This window comes from Alternaria ventricosa (assembly GCF_023758065.1).
Source record: "Alternaria ventricosa strain BMP 2768 chromosome Unknown scaffold_10, whole genome shotgun sequence".
Lineage (NCBI taxonomy): Eukaryota > Fungi > Ascomycota > Dothideomycetes > Pleosporales > Pleosporaceae > Alternaria > Alternaria ventricosa.
The window spans coordinates 612,657-629,851 of NW_026055690.1; the positions used below are offsets into that span (position 1 = coordinate 612,657).

General features: G+C 52.4%; 4 protein-coding genes across 4 annotated transcripts; 1 reads left to right on the forward strand and 3 right to left on the reverse strand.

Moving 5' to 3' along the window:
- Positions 1-1,248: 1,248 nt before the first annotated feature.
- Positions 1,249-2,916, reverse strand: J4E93_006285 (uncharacterized protein; the record flags this gene model as incomplete). The annotated part of the gene is made up of 1 exon (XM_049344202.1): positions 1,249-2,916. The coding sequence occupies one exon, from the start codon at positions 2,914-2,916 to the stop codon at positions 1,249-1,251; it is 1,668 nt and encodes a 555-aa protein (XP_049198637.1).
- A 2,818-nt stretch (positions 2,917-5,734) lies between these two features.
- Positions 5,735-8,335, reverse strand: J4E93_006286 (uncharacterized protein; the record flags this gene model as incomplete). Its single annotated transcript, XM_049344203.1, has 1 exon — positions 5,735-8,335. The coding sequence occupies one exon, from the start codon at positions 8,333-8,335 to the stop codon at positions 5,735-5,737; it is 2,601 nt and encodes an 866-aa protein (XP_049198638.1).
- A 1,481-nt stretch (positions 8,336-9,816) lies between these two features.
- Positions 9,817-10,896, forward strand: J4E93_006287 (uncharacterized protein; the record flags this gene model as incomplete). Its single annotated transcript, XM_049344204.1, has 1 exon — positions 9,817-10,896. The coding sequence occupies one exon, from the start codon at positions 9,817-9,819 to the stop codon at positions 10,894-10,896; it is 1,080 nt and encodes a 359-aa protein (XP_049198639.1).
- Positions 10,897-11,179: 283 nt separating this feature from the next.
- J4E93_006288 (uncharacterized protein) lies at positions 11,180-15,273 on the reverse strand (the record flags this gene model as incomplete). Its single annotated transcript, XM_049344205.1, has 3 exons — positions 11,180-11,871; positions 11,921-13,954; positions 14,013-15,273. 3 exons carry the CDS (start codon positions 15,271-15,273, stop codon positions 11,180-11,182), a joined length of 3,987 nt encoding a protein of 1,328 aa, XP_049198640.1.
- Between the last annotated feature and the right edge of the window lie 1,922 nt (positions 15,274-17,195).

Here is a 17,195-nt window from a genome sequence, read left to right on the forward strand (position 1 = left end):
GCAACTTTCCAAAGGCAACAGAATGTCATCGGCCAAGGACGACTCTTTTCAATTGTACGACTTGCGGGTTGAGGTGGTTTGTCCGCCAGGCGAGCGCATCTTGTGTGGAGCCAAGGAAGGAGACTACTTTACTGTTCAAGGAGAGATGCTACGTCTTCCCGAAGGACAGGGCATAAGCTTCTACAGCTTAGGTGAGTTTCAAGCACAAACACTGTACACTTCAAGAACTGATGAGATTGGCATTTCAGCGGCAGTGCTGCCTCTGCTAGCGGCCAAGCAACGACCAACTCACGCGCATGATTGGATGTCCACGGATGCATTGATCGCATGTCCGGATCCGAATTGTAAATCTCAGCTCAAGATCATACGAACCGGGTTGCGGACCTTCAGTCACGCAGATACCACGGTGGTTGGTCTGGAAGGAAACTCCTGAGCTTTGGACTGAGATATACGCATGTGATATCCGTTTCCCGTGCTTCAGCCGGCGTATCGACTATCACGAGATGGTCTTAGGAGCCTTGGCGGGGATGTATGTGTAGGTATAAGGGCCTCGAGCGCACACCGAGCATATGTTGGTAGACGTGTTGTTGCGCTCAACACAGTCGCGATTCCGATATATCCAGCTTTTGAAGCGTCGCGGCGTCACTAGAGGCTGCGAACAGCTCTCCAGATAGTCTCAATGAATGTCACCAGTATGATCACCGTACCCATCATCGTCTCCATCGTTATGCTAAGAGCTGGTGAACCAGCCCACCATGCCCTCAAATCGCGCGACGATGTCTGTATCTCGCGGCATATCCAGGACATGGAAGTGACACGCGTGTAGTAGCTCGGTAGCCTGGGTCGTAAAAATTGGGAGCGACGGTGCGGCGATGGACGCTGAGGCGATGGCAGAGACAGGCGCGTGGTGCGGGCATGATGCGCGTGTTTGGCGGTGACGTCAGCCGTGGCAGCCGAGGTAGGAGCTCATGAGTAAATGCCAGTTGCGGATATTTTGAAACTCGCAAGTCGTCCGTATAGGAGAGGAATGGGTCGGCATGAGCATGAAAGGCGGTCGCGTGGACAGGGAGAGATCGTACAGAGCTGGCACAGGAAGATGAGGCGAGCGCACGGGCGGGCTGGAATGACGCGACGCGCCCGTGATCATTACCAACCCATATTGCTCACGAAGGTTTACTAGCTACCTAGGTATTTTGGAACCTACTCGAAAACCATTTAATGTACAAGCCATAAGCCAAGAATTCTCTTCTACCTGTATTCACTCCCGCAATCGCCCATGACCTTGAACAGTTCCTCCCTCCTGCTCTTCTCCAGCACATTTTCAATACTCCGCTGATCTTCTTCGTCAAGCTTCCATCCATACGTCTTCAGATTCTCCTCCGTATGCTCACTAACACCCATGCGCGCGCCGATGATGACTGCCCCCACGTATGGGAAGTCGAGAACCCATCTCGTAGCGACGTTCGAGATCGAGACATTGTGCTTAGTCGCGATAGCCTTCAAAGTCTGCAGTAATGTCTGGAACAGATCCCAATCACCCCATGTCTGGATCATCTCGAAGTACTTCCGCTGCGATGGTGTCGTGTCAGGACCAAACAGCTGTGGTTCAGGTTCACCGAGCCATTTCTCAGCCAGAAAGCCTCCACAAAGAGTTCCATATGTAAGGAGTTTGACATTGTGTCGCGTGCAGATCTCGCCCATCCCAAACCGTGGGCGTGCATCAATAAGGGAAAATTGGACCTGATTGGTGACGACGCCGATGTTATTGTCAATGACTTCTTGGAGACGCGCTGTGTCGAAGTTGCAAAGGCCTAGATGTCGAACTCGTTCGTCTTGCTGCAACAGTCGCAGCGCTTCGATATACTGATGGTCATTGTAATCTTGCCAATGGAATTGCAGAAGATCGACCTTGCTGGCGCTCATGCGCTGGCACCGCTCTGTGACGTTGGCGCCGATGACTTCGGGGGTTACGGTAATCTTGTGGAATACACAGTACTTCGTGGCACCGAAAACGGCCTCAGGTTCAGCTAGCGAGGCTCTCAGGCGTCCGAATATAACCTCGGCATCGCCGTAATGGTCAGCCATGTCGAAGGCAGTGAAGCCACCTGCGATGTACTCTGCAAATTGCTTGAACATTTGTGTTTGTGACGCAGTACCCCATGATGGACTAGACAGTTGCCACAGGCCTGCGAACAGCTTCGGCAGCTCGATACCCTTGACTTTGAAAGTCTCGATAGAGGTCGATGTCTTCCGTCCGGTAATTTGACTTTGGCAAGAGCTATTCTGATGGACCAGTGTCGGTATACCGCTTTCGCGGCCAAGCATAGTCGCAAGAACTGCAGTGCTTCGTTCGAAAGGAAAGTCTTGCGCAGATGCAAGCCATCTTTGGTGACATCGCAGCAATGAAGTGAAGAGCGAGTCCATCACCAGTCTCTCCTCTTCGTTGAGGTCTCTGCTGCCACCATTTGACAATAAGCGCTTTTGAATCGCAGTCAATGCCTGCACAATATCGCCGTCAACGGAGGCTAAACTGTGGTTGAGTTCTGTCGACCGAGTCACGGTGTGTTCATCGGCAAGGCTGACGGATTCGTCTACAATCTTATTGAGTATTGGGAAGCTGTCGAGAACCAATCCGCATCCTATGGCGCAGCGTAGGCGCTGCTGGGCCCATGTGAAGTTCGAGGTTGAGGCAACCCCCTCGGTCGTAGATTGGAACAACTGATCGACGGGCTGATTGGCGGTCTTCTTGAGATAGATCCGCGTCTGTTCTTCTAGGACGCTTGTAACTGATGGCTCCGTTGTCAGGATGACTCTGATCACGCTTCGAAGTGCATCCGCTGGTAGATTTGCTATGATGGTATCGGTCATCGTGTTGACGTGCGCCGTCTTGGCCTTCGAACGTGGTAGTTGCGTCATGTTGCTAGTTGCGTAGTATCTAGATGTGCGTTGAGTTGATGTTGACTTGAACTACCTAGGTCGAGGAAAAGTCCATGCGACGGTATGGTGCATGGATGCATAAGGTCATGAGGGCACGTACCATGTCGCCGGCGACTCAATCTCCATTAGAACACCGGCGATCTGCATGAACGATAGAAGTGGACCGAAGTCGCAGCATAGTGCTGAGTCCGGTTTGAGAGAGCCGTGCGGGGTCAGCGGTTCCGAGATGTTCGTATCGCTGCAAGAGGTTTGTAAGTGGGCATTGAGGCCTCCCTTGAATGCTGTGGAGGGAAAATTATGGGAGCAGGTGTCATATCAGAAAGGACCCCGGGGAGGCTCCCAAAGCAGTTAGCGTATGAAGATAGCGATAAGACACCTCGATACCTTGCCCGTTTTGACACCACCCTATCCAGATGCTACCTATCATCGTGTGTCCGTTCGAGCCCGATCTGACCTTAATGTCCTATACACATATTCAAAGATGACAGAGGCTGATGACGCACCCGTTCGCCAACTTCCGAAAGCTGTGTGAGTCCGCTTCGGGTCGACTGCAACTGCGCGACTGATCTGTTTGAAGACCACACGCTTGCCTGCAATGTCGCAAGGTCAAGATGAAGTGCCACAAGACGGCGCAAGATACGCGGTGTGTCAGGTGTACGCGCAAGTCGTTACAGTGTGACTTTCTTGGCCACCGGCGCGGTCGAAAGCATGGCTTCAAGTTCGTCATTCCTGCTTCTTCCATCAGGCAAAGTGACTGATGTGTTTTGTAGATTGCAGAAACCAGGCTCAAGAAGTCAGCAGGATGCTGCGACACCATCATGGGATGATAAAGCTCAACATGTTGATCATGATGTTGTTGCAGTGGGTGATGCGAATCCGTCGACAGATAAACATTGCGCTCAAAGGTCAGCCTCTAGACTGTGTTCTCGACCTCAGTCAATGCAACGTTCAAGCCAGGATTTCTGGACGGAGAATAGAGGCTTCCGGCTTTCTGATATTCTCAACCGACAGATCACAAGAGGAGATTTCTCTTTGCAGAATGTGCTAAGTACTGAACACGGGCATGCGTCAGAAGAATGCACAGAGGACACCTCAGACAATGATCCGGTTGTCAAAGGAGTAGTCAACCTTCATTTTGCTATGGAGCTATTCGCTGGATTCATGAAGCACCTCAACCCCTTCATCAGCCAATTGGACCCTACGCTACATACCTTCCAGTATGTCCGGGGGATGTCGTCGTTCCTATTTACCGCCATTCTGGCGGCAGCGGCAAAGCTTTTACATCCTGCGCTACGCAAAAATTTGCTTTCTCACGCTGAAGAGCTTTTCCTGGAGAGCTTCCGCAGTGGTGCAAAATCTGTTGAGATGGTTCAGGCCATACTAATTCTAACATATTGGAAGGAGCCTCGCGATAACCGTGCATGGTTAAATATAGGCCTCGCTATCAGAATGGCCATCGAGCTTGGATGGCATCATCTTGGGAGTGATGGAATGAGACCCCCGGAAAATACGACTGATCTTGAAGCGATGCGATTCAGGAACATGGAAAGAACCTGGTTGGTGCTCTTTGTCTACGACCGAAGGTAGGGGTAGGATGGTTTCGAACTTATCACAGGATACTGACATGTCTACAGCATCAGTATGCAGACCGGTAAACCTTGGATGATTGAGAGGACCAAATATCTAGAATCAGTGAGCAATTGGTACCTACATCCTCTTGAAATGGCGAATGACCGGCTACTTTGCGCATTTGTATCCCTTCGCCTCATCACATCCACCCACTTTGAGATGATGACGACACAATATGCTCAACAGCAAAGACACGACACGTCGCGCTATCGATCCACGCTACGTATGGTTGATGCAGAAATTGTGAATTGGCAAAAGAGGTGGACTGGGAAAGTATCTGAGCGAGGCGAGGACTGTCATGTAAGTAATATCCATGCACGAACTGATGCGAGAGGTGTGCTGACTTCGCCCACCATTTCTTAGTCATTTCTGATCCCGTTCTATGGCAGCTACGCGCGGCTCCTCTTATATACTTCCTCACTACGCGCATCCATCAAACTGAAGGATATTGTGACTTCAGTCGATACAGAAGCTATCTGGAACAGCTACTCGAGCGCGCTTGACATGCTTAAACTCGTTTCTGAAACTTCGGCATCTCAACTATTGTACTTTGCTCAGGACAGTGTGCATGTCATGATCGCCTATGCCGCAGTATTCCTCATCAAGGTATTTGAGAACTCACCTTTATAAAGCCAATTACTTACATCGGATATAGCTCTTACTTTCAGCACCATCATATATCCGGTCCGAGATGGAAATGCCAGCGCTGGATAGCATTCGCAATGCTGCGACAGTATTCGAGAAACTCCAAGCGCCAACCAGCACAAGCTGCGCATTGCAAGCAGCGTTTTTGCGCAATGTTTCCACTCAGCACGAAGCAATGCAGGCCCGTCATACATCTTCGCTTTCGCACGTAGCGGCCGCGTCCGCCGCAGCCGTGGACCATGTCAGCCACCAACCTGCGCCCACCCATGCGCAGACTACGCAGAGGCCTGATATCACCCCAGCGTACAACGATCAGACCACCTTTGATGCTGCGTCGGAAGATGCGTCAACCTTCAATATTGACTTTGTAGACGACGAAGCCTGGGCCTTCCTTTTCGCCAACGCTGGGTTTAATATCGGCCAGGGCGCATTCTTGTGACAAACCTGAATGTCGCCAACAACGTCACGTAATCAACAATCTGCAATACTACTGTATATTTGAAAACCGTTTATTATAGCCTGTTCAAAGAACCATCTTTCCCTCTACCTTAATATCGCTCGCTGAGAATCCGACAAGGAAGTTATACTCGCCATGTACAAAATACCAGTCCTTCGTCAGCTCGGACCAGATCCTCAAAGCATCCATAAGCACCTCCAGAAGAACATCTGTACTCTGACCTGCCTCGAGGTGGACTTTGACAAATGCTTTGAGCAGCTTGGGAGGCTCACGCGCTGCCTCCGGATACGACACGTAAAGCTGAACCACTTCCGACGCAGAGACTGTTCCAGTGTTTGTCAAAACTGTGGAACAAATGACGCGTTCAGAATCAGATGTGGCAGTAGAGTTTGCGAGGTGCACGGCGAGATTGCCCAGTTCAAACGTCGAGTATGTGAGTCCATGGCCAAATGAGAACAGCGGATCGACCCTGTGCTCGTCGTACCACCTGTATCCAACGTTCAGCCCTTCTTCATAAGGTACGATCAGATCTGAAGTGATCTGGATAGCGTCATCCAGTGTCTTGGGGAATGTCACCGGCAATTTGCCGCTCGGACTGACATCGCCAAACAGCAGTCTTTCCAGCGCCAAGCCAATCTGCTGGCCTCCATACCATGACTGCATCACGGCATCCACCTCATCGATCCAGGGCATGAGAACGGCGGAGTTGGTGTTGAGGATAACTACTGTCTTCTTCGAACGTTTGGCGATCCGAGAGATGACTGCGTCCTGGTCGCCGGGGAGAGAAAGGCCGATGTTGCTATCAACACCTTCTGAATGCCTGTCGGACGCAAAAATGATGCTGATATCAGATTTTTCTGCAAGTGAAATCGCTTCTTCGTCCCTCGCTTCGTCGCCTACATCGACTCCCAGTGTGACACCATATGCGCCGGTGGATAGCGAGTAGCCCATTGAATAGTTCAGGGACAGGGAAACTTCTTCTCCTGCTGTTAAGTTCGCGATACCTTGGATGGTGTTTCCAAAGTTCGCTTTCGACATGTTGGCGATGACTTGTCCGTTGATGTAAAGTATGGCGTCTCCTTGGCCGGTTAGGGAGAAATGGTACATCCCGCTCGTATTAGCTTTGAAGGTGCCTTCATAGACACAAGAAAACACTTGGGGCCACGATACCCAGAGCTCCTTGGGGAATGAGGCCGCGGTGATGTTAGGTACAAAGTCGGTTTGGTTGACCGGTCCAGAGAAGTCTGCAGTGGTGTAGTATGTGACATTCAGACCATCGTTGGCGAACATGCTGGAAGGTACCGTTGGAAACTGCCCAGTGCCAGGATAGGCCTCTGTGTAAGTGACTGTCATGTTGCCTTCTTTGCTAGCTCGCTGCTTCAATGCGTCCAAAGGCGACTGCACTACCATTGTGGTGTCAATCACGAAGCCTCCGTGGTTCTCCGTGACCTGGCTTTGGTTGGTGCCGTCAACGCCGTATACGGCAACGTGCCTATACTTCTGTCGCGAGAGAGGTAGCGTATGGTCTTCGTTCTTTAGAAGGACAGAGCCGTCCTCGGCCATCTTCTGCGCCAGGTCAAGGTGGGACTGTGTTCTTGCCACGGATTCCGCATCTCCAGTGACTGGGTTGTCGACCATTCCAAGCTTGAACATATATCGCCATGTCCTTGCGACCATGTCGTCAATGCGCGAAGTTGGTATGGTTCCGTTGTCGACAGCCTCGACTAAAAGATCTCCATAGAAGGCTGGGAATCCGTATGAATCCTCCAAGGAACCTCCAGGCATGCTGACATCCAGACCAGCCATAACGGCACCAACCGTACTACGTGTGGAAAAGTACCAATCAGCGACAACGAAACCTTGAAACCCCCACTCTTGCCTCAATGTAGTGTTCAAAAGCCAGTCGTTTTCGCAAGCGAAGAAGCCGTTCAGCTTGTTGTAGGAACACATAATAGAAGCGGCATCCGCCTCTTGAATAGATGCCTTGAAAGCAGGCAGGTAGAGCTCGTGCAGAACCCGCTCGTCGATGTGGACGTCAACGGTGTCCCAATCAGGACCCTCCCCAAATCTGTTCGTGTCTTGATTGTACCCAGCGAGGTGCTTGGGACAGGCTAAAGCTCCTTGACTCTGAACTCCCATGACGCCCGCTACGGCCATTCGGGAGGTCAACCACGGATCTTCTGAGAAGGTCTCGGCTGCACGAGCCCACAGTGGCGAACGGAGGATGTTGATGGTCGGTGACAGAACGACATTGCGTCCCTTTGCCATGTGCTCTTGGGCCAATGCTTGGCCGTACGCATATTCAAGAGTTGAGTTCCACGAAGCTGCGGCGGCGATTGGGGCCGGGAAGGCGGTAACGTTGTTCAGGTTGTTTCCAACCCCAGCTGGGCCATCTCCCATACAGATTGAGGGTACTCCAAGAGTCTCATTACCAGATATGTGCCCTATGCATGGATTGACTCCAGTTCCGTTATCATCGAGCTCGGTATCGCCTTGAACCATGGCATATTTCTGGGTGCTGTTCAACTGATCCAAAAACAGCTGCAGTCGTTGCTCGGTAGGCAGCGTCGGGTCTAGCCATGGTCGATTCGCCAGCGTCTGTGAGGATGCATGTACCTGCGTCAAGGTGTATAGTAAGCCTGTCCAGACCCTGATGGAGACATACATTTCGCGGTGAAATAATCGTCCCTCGATGGAATGTGGTAGACTTGAGGATAGTCAGAGTTGTTTATTACGTAGACAAACTACTTATGTCTTAGGTACTAGTGAACGGTGCGGAGATGCTGGCATGATTACTCCGCACTCCGCAGTTCGTCCCTAAGATGTGGTAGCAGGCCGATAGAGAAGCCGAGATACCGGTATCGTGACTATTAGTCTAGATGAATGCCGATGCTGATAAAGTCGGCCGGTGACATTTCCCACGCACTAAGCTACCTCTAGAGATGATCGGACAACCTGGTCGGCCTCTCGTTATCGCCTAATGGCTCGTGCAGTCGTCCTGGCATTAGCGTGGCTGGTAGAACCCCGGCGGTCGACATTGAATGCCGGTGTGTCCATGCATCTAGCTAATCCAATATGCGGCAGCATACGTAGGTATGTCCCCCATAACTCTCTTGTACTTGAGCGCCAGTATGCCTTCCGCCTTGATATCAATCGACCGCGTTCGTTGGCAGTTTTCTCATCCGGTTGTGCGCGACGTCCCGAAATCGCGCGTATATCGAGTTCGGTCAGCCGGCACAGCTCGGTGGTGCCGGTAGATTCGTGGGTGGTGTCATTACGTGAAGCGATCGCGAGTCGGTCGCTAATTTGTCTAGGGCTGATGACATTGTCGCATGTCTGATTCTAGGGTGCAGGCACTGGACATAGCGAGTACACGTACAATAAGTGAACATAGAGGCAGGAGGCATTGCTGAGAAGCTGGGGCTGGAGCCGCAAGTCACGTGCTCACGGTCACTCGATACGCCGACATCCGACGCTAGCGTTCTTTGGCCAGAGGCGTCGCGGCCTTGGGATTGTGTCGCAGCTCCAACCTCAGCGCTATCACTCCCTCCCTGTCATGTACTCAAACAAGCCTCGACCTGATTGAGGGCGAGAGGAAATCATCATGACCCTCTATTACTGCTGTACCGTCCTTTCATGTTGCTTCTCCGTCGGCGTCCACCACGACCCCCAGGTCCCGGTCACGTTGCAGCTCTCGCTGAGATTCACAGTGCTTCCTTTATCATCATGCGTGCAGCTGTCTTGAAGAGTGTCTGCGTAAGCCACTGGCTTGTTTGCGCAAGATGGTCAACGCCGGTATGTTGACGTGTTCGTCATTCAAACATATCTCCGTTCTCATCACACTACCGCCCCATTCATGGGTGCATTCGAATACTGCAATACTATGTGAACTCCCCGCTGTTCGTAACTTCCAACACTTCCAACTTCACGCATCTCCAGACCATCGAACGCAGCCTCAGCATTGGACATACATATAAATGGCAGACCCAGGCTTGTATACGTTTCTTTTTTCTCTTCATCCTCTCGCTTCCTCTCTCTGTTGCTATATCTCGTGGGTGTCTCAATTCAGAGCCACCACGTCTGCCAGCTCATCCTGACTCCAGCTGCTACCCTTCGCTGTCAATCCCACACATTTCCCTTGCTCACCGATGGCTGCTGGCCCTCCCGTAGGTCAACCTTGGCTCGCCAACGTCGGTAACAACCCCAACATCAACCGCGAACCACCTCCACCCCCCTACAACGCCGGCCCGGCACCTCCAGCTCAACATCCCGGCGTACCCGCAGGTGGCGCTCAAGTCGTCGTAGAACAGCAACACGCTCCCGTCTACGGCCCTCCCCTCGGCGTTGGCATCGGCGGACCAGCATACGGCATCCCCCCACCATTCGGTGGTGTCGGCATAGGTGCGTTTCCACCCGTCTTCCCACCTGTCGGCGTCATGGACCCCTTTATGATGGGCGGCATGATGGGCGGATACATGGGACCTGCTGGCGGTCCACTTGCTCCCATCCGCGCGGGCAACTTTCTTCCAGGTGCTCATCACGGTATAGGCTTTGGTCTGCACGCGGGCGGTGTACCGTTCCCACCGCCTCCTCCAGGCGCTATCGCCGGCGTCGTGCCTCCTTTCGCTCCAGCAGCGCCGCTGTGGGCGGGAGGTGGTCTCGCTTTCGGTAATGTACCTGCTATGGGTGGAGTTGTTGGTGGAGTCATGCCTGGTATGATGATGGGCGGCGGTATGATGCCTGGCATGGTGGCTCCTGGCATGGCAGGCGCCCAACACTTCCGTCCAGCACCCATGTTTCACGACGGAAACCACGGACACCCAAATCAGCCTGCGCAGCAAGACGTCGGTCAGATCGCTGGCGGCATCCCCCCGGGAGTCATGCTCGTCGAGTCGGCCGAGCACACCATCTTCTACCGCATCACGGGCAATCTCTGCCCTTGGCTTTCTCCCGGTTCACAACTGCCGTTGGAACCGCTCGCTGCGGCTAGTACCACCGGCCTCAATCGCCTCATCCAGATCTGCAACGATGGTACGCCCGAAGACGAGCTGGAGCATTGTGCGGTTACGGAGTGTATTGAGTTGGGCAACGGTTTGTGGGAGAAGGGTCAGACTTTCAAGTATAACGATGCGGTTTCTAGGGTTTTGACGATGAAGGATGCTGGTTGGGACAATACGAGGAACAGGGGAAACGGTAACAGCCTCCATCTTTGGGGTCACCGTCTCTAGACGCCGGTTGGGTGTTCTGTATGGTGCCTAAGAAGGCTTCTGGACTTGGCAATCCTTGGAGTTTTCTCGCTGTCGGCAGGGATTGCGACTTGTGATAGTCTAGTATGATTTGCATGTATGACAGGCGCTGGGTCTATCTGTTGTTGGATGACATTGGTGAAACTGCATCACTTTAACTATCTTTGACGACGAATGAATGAACATTGTATGAAGATGCTCATAAATCTTGATGAATCAATTCTCGAGCCACTTTTCAATATCGTAATACATAAGCGCACATCAACTATGTTGACGGCGGGGCCTGGTTCGCCTGCTCCTTCTTCCCACCGCCCAACTTCCTCCACAGCTTATTTATCCAGCGTTCCTTGACCATCTTCAAGACCACATACGCGAGGAACCGATAAACGATAGCGCAAATCCCCAGAGCCATGAGATTCATCTCCGGATTCTTGTTCAGCTTGTACAAGTCCAGCACCTGTTCTCCAGTTTGAATGGGACACTGCCCGTTGACCTTCTGCCAGTCTTCACACGTAAACTCCAGACCACGTAGCGTATACGGCGCCATATTGCCAACAGCCCACTTCACAGGCGAAAGATGATTCCACGCCTGCAAAAAGTCTGGAACGTCGAGCGACAACACACCACCCATGACCTGCGCGACACTCAGGAAAACCGACATGCAGTTCACTGAGAAGCCAGTGTGTGTGAAGAGCGTGTTGAAAGCGATACCTAGACTCTCGCCGCAGCTGGTGATGCAGAAGGCGTTGAAGGTGATGATGAAGTACGTTTGCGCATTACGTTCTAGGCCCACGGCGAAGACGGCGAGGACGGAGAAGACGAGGCAGCTTATGATTTCGAAGGGCGTGGTGATGGAGATGTATGTGAGAAAGAAGGCTTCAACGCCATAAATGCGGTCGTCGTAGTCGCGGTAGAAGACGTCTCTCTCGATTGGGTACACGGCGATGTTGTTAAGCACTGACTGAAGTTAGCTTAGTCAAAGGAGACAAAGATACGGTTTACGTACTGCCGACGAAGTAGAGCGGTGCGATTTCCACGAGGAATCCCATCCTGTTCTGAACGTACTCATAGTCGGTCTTGAGCGGCGCAAAGTAGAGAGCAAGTACGATACCCAATCCGACAACTTGCATGACGCGCGCGATCAGAATGTCCGGCTGCCGGAACATGTTCTTCGTCGCGCGCCGAATCAGAATCGAGTATGCTGCAGCGAAAGATGATGGTTCTCGTGCCATACTTCCCAATTCCGCCGGCGTGGTTATCGACCCAGTTCGAGCAACAGGGTAGACGTCAGCATTCCACGACTCAACCAACTTGCGCACTTTTTTCCGACTGGCCGCCTCACGTCTCTCGTGCTGAAGGTCAACGGTAATCAGATCGAGTGCGAAATCCGCTGGATTAACGTGACGGGGACATTCATAGCCTAGGTTGGCGAAATGGCCCAACATGCTGTCAGCAGGACCGGCATAGATAGGGTGTCCGCCGCGGGCCAGGAGCAAAATGTTACCGAAATGCGCGAAGAGGTCGCTGCGAGGTTGATGGATGGTAACGATGAGTGTGCGACCTTCTTGTGCTAGACCACGAAGTACGTCCACGATGGACAGTGCCGTGAATGCATCCAATCCAGACAGCGGCTCATCAAGCAACAGTACGCGTGGTTCAGTCAAAACTTGGACTGCGATAGTGACTCGACGCTTCTCACCACCACTAATGCCTTTGACAAGATCGTTACCAATGAGGTTATCTGCGCAGTCTTTGAGACCCATCTTCAGCAAGATCTCCTCGGCTTTCTGGATTTTCTGCTCTTTCGACATCCACTTCGGAAGACGTAAGCCCGCTGCATAACGGAGCGTTTCTCGTACGGTTAGTGACGCCAGCAGTGCGTCATCATCCTGGGTAACGAAGGAACAGATGGAGTGGACGACTTCTTTGGCTGGGATGAGGCCGTTGTAGCTCATGGTACCGTACTGCTTGTACCGCGTGGATGTGTCGTCTTTGAGTCTCATCGCCATGCTATTTAGTAGAGACGTCTTCCCGCTGCCCGAAGGTCCCATGATGACGTTCAGCGATCCAGGAAAGAAGTCGGCGGTAAGAGGCTTAATGATGTTCTTAGTCCAGCGCTTCCGTAACGATCGTTTCTCCACGTCCATTCCATAACCCTCTAAACGGATATCAATCGTCCTTACATTGTCTGCCACACGCTCGCTCATCTTTTCTTTGCCAGCAGAGGCATCCATGTTGGACGGTCTGGCACGAGCCATAGCGATCTCAGCGTTCCAGAACTTGAGTAGGACTCCTGCTCCCACATAGAAGGCGATGGCAAATCCAAGTAGAGCAAGTATGGGTCTCCATACCCAATTGTTCGGAAAGCCAAGAGAGTCCATAATGAACTCTCCATCATACTCTTTGCACGCTGGATTTGATCGTCCGCCCTCGTATGGGCAGTCGTAGAAAGCGCCGGAGAACTCATTGGCGCACAATGCCCCGAAAGCGTAAAAGACATAGGCTGTCCACTTTGTCCAGCGTACATAGATGGGAATCGTGTTTGACTGAATGAAGTATCCGCAGGCCATAGACTGCAGGGTGTACGCTAGGTTGGCCACCAAACTCGCTCCAGCAAAATGTCTTGAGCACGCGACACAGGTCATAGCGAAGCATACGGCGATGTACTGGTGTAGCAGTATGATGCCGAAGAAGGTGAGGAACTGGCCTCCATCCGCGCGAAAACCGCAGAAGAAGTAGTAAATCAGTGAGAAGATGAGCGGCACTGGTATATCCTCGAGTAAGATTCGGGCTAGTCGTCTAGACATTAGGAAGGCTGGTATGCTGACGACACCTTGTCGCGCTTCCTCGTCGAAGAGTTGAATGTCGGTTGTGAGTCGGTATGTCTCGTAGAGCAGGATGAGGTAGCCCTGCAGCGCCGCTGCGTTGTACAACGCTCCTTGTCGGGACCGTATACCAGACAGGGAGCCATCCAGTTGCAAGAAGATCCATCCTGTAATGACCGCCATACCGATGGCTTCGACAAGACTTCCAAACAGCCCTAAAGTCAACGAAGTTAGCGTAAGCTCTATCTATAGAGCTCATATCGAACGTCTTACCCATAGGGTCACGAATTGTCACAGTCCATGTTCGTGCGGTAAGTACGCGAGTCTGCTGGATGAGCGACGTTTTACTGGCACGTTGCTTCTTCCGTTGATCGCGCGTCATCGTAGTGGCCGGAGCTGGTGGTTCAGACTTCTCTTGAACGCTACTGCTGCAATGGGTCCTCCATGCTTCTATTACGCGACCAACTCGATCCTGTGCCGCTTTCTCTGCTTCCACGCTCCGATTGTCGACACTGACGACGTCAATGAGATATTCGGCAGGATTTGTGAACGGAGGCATTTCATGACCAAGCTTAGCAAAGTACGGAAGACAGTCTTTTGCGCTGCCAGCATACGCAGGACTACCCCGTGATAGGAGGATGACATTGTCGAAAAGATCCCAGATCTCAGAACGTGGTTGATGGATGGTAACGATGATGGTCCGTCCGTTTCGAGCAAGAGTTTGGAGAGTTTTCACCACCTGGTGGGCGCTTGTTGAGTCGAGTCCAGTGGTCGGCTCGTCCAGCCACAAAAGCGAAGGGTTCGACAAGAGCTGGACGCCAATGCTTGTCCTCCTCTTCTCTCCACCACTGCAGCCCTTGTGCGCGTTGTTCCCAATTCTCGTGTCTGCAGCTTCTTTCAAGCTCAGCTCCAAGATGACTTCTTCAACCAGCTGCTTCCTCTCTTTTGCGTCAACAGAAGAGGGTAGTCGTAGTTGCGCAGCGTACGTCAGAGTCTCTCGAACAGTCAATGTCGGTAGAAGGATATCTTGCTGTATGACATATGCGCTCCTGATGCCTGATACATCCTCGCTACCGTTGAACAGGGTCCTTCCTGAAGTGGCAAGTCGGTTTCCAACTGCCAAACGCCCGCTCATGGAGTTGAGTAACGATGTTTTTCCGCTTCCACTGCCACCTATTATGGCTGTGAGGCTTCCACTCGGCATGTCCGCCGAAATGTCGTCAAGTATAGTCTTGACATGGTTGGCCTCTGGTGACGCCTTCTTCCTCGAGAAGACGCGGGCGAGAGCAGTAGGCGATTCATCGACAGAAACTGTGAGGTGTTCCAATCGCACAGAAACAGGGTCGACTGCGCGCAATGAGATGCCGTGGTTGTCGCTGAGATCGGTAGTTGTGGAGTCTCCGCGGAATGCTGTGGGAGGTGTTGCAGGCGCCGCTTCTTCTTTGGGGCCGGGCGGAGCGCCAGCTGACGCCGAGGGTCGCCCTTCCTCGTTTCCCTGCATAGGCCCTGGCTCCATCTTCTTCAGTGACTCCATACTCCTACCTGGGGTTTAGGGTAAATGTTCATGATAATGCAGTCGCAAAGGATGAAGCGCGCAGCGTGCATAGATTTCGACAGTCGCCGCTCACATGCCACGGCGGAGATTCTTGACGCGATACGACGTTGTTCAAACACGCCCGGCGCCCGCCTCGCTTGCCAGCCGACCTGCATGCAGGGGCTTGGCCGGACTCTCCTCCTACAGGTCTCATTCTTACTTTTCTATAGTTCGCAGCTCCTTCTTTTTCACTTTCAAAATCAATTCCATGGCTTGCAGTATGTTAGCAACTCACACCGCGAAGAAATGTTGTTGTTCGACGAGCCTGGCTACGGCTGACAGCATGGAGGAGGGTTCAACCTCGCAGAGCTGTTCAGACCGGGGGCGGGCAAAACCCCAGCTCGGAAGAACAGCGTTCCAGCCAACTTGCCAATCTTGGGTACCCGAATCCTGCACGAGATGCATCTTTATGCAAATGGAATTTGAGCGAGCAAAATAAACGACGCTGCCAATCAAAACATTGAACATCCAGTAGAAAGGGTACAAATATAGGCGTCCGAGGCGATTGCTCAGGGTTTGTGTTGGTTAGGACTCCTCTCTGTTCTACAATTCGTTGCATTGTGCGGTGCTGGCTCCTCGGAGGACTTCTCGATGGTGCGCGTCTGCTTCGGAGGGCCCGATGGTGCCAACCACCCCGCATCAGACGACCTTGAGGATGCAGGTGATTTCAAACGCGGACGGCCTTGAACATGTGGAACCCCGTATGAGATATAGAGCATGGCCAAAAGAGTGATTACCGAGCAAATTCCGATTCAGTGTGAACGATAAACTTGACAATATACGCGTGAGACGCTGAGAGCCACTGTTTACTTACCGACGGTACGTACCTCGATACGTACGTACCACGCCTTACGCGAAGCTCTTCACACGATAAAGATTCGGGACGGCCTCCCTACCTGAGCGAGGGGCTGGGTCTCACGGCCCGATTGCGAGTGAACTCCACATCGCTTCCGAAATCTCATATCTAGCTTTCGGCGACGAGTGGGCCAGCATCAAAGTTTGCGGAATCAGTAGCGGCAGCGGGAGGAAGGTTCGATCTCCAGAAAGAATGGTATCCACCTGGATAAAGAAAGCAGAACAGCCTCGGGAGTCTGCAATTGACAGCTGCCCCTGTAGTTGCGTCGGAACACCCTTTTTTCAATTCGCTTGATACGTCGTTCTATTGGGCGGGGCTAACTTTCCGAGTCTCATTCCAAGGAAGTCCACCAACCCATTATTCACATCGATCTTGAAGGCCTGATTTGCTGCCGGTAAATAAATCCGCTGTCGTTCCAAGTTTACGATGCGCGGAGATGCGCGAGCGGACCGGCTAGTCCCAGATCTTGTTGTCTTGATCAAATGCAGGTGCGAAGACAGCGGGAGATGGACCATCTTGCTTCTCCAATGTGTACCAACACCGAGACTACGGCTTCCAAAGCCGACTCTCTCCATGTGTGAGATCGGGATTAACCCCCTGAGCTTCATGGGTACGTTATCGAGACGTTCTACCTTTTGGCAGGTTCAATATTGTCAGATTCAGACTTGGTGTAGGCAGCGCGTTGGGCAGAAAGATTTCAATCCTGAATTTTGGCGGACCGGACGTTGCTTCCCAGCCTGTCACTATCGCTCCACCACCTCCATCTTACAGAATTGACAGCCATCACTTACGACGCCGTCGCTTGTTGCAACGGTTTTGCGGCTCATATGATCGCCGTTAGGCACATATCACGCCCTTGGCCATTAACCAGCTTTTGCAGAGTGGATATCTTACACCCATCACCACCTGGGCACCCTGCCGCTTTCCGATCGACGACGACAAGCTGCATCCTAGTGAATGCCCTCCTTTCTATCTGACACTCGACATGGGCGGCCATCAAGGCCGA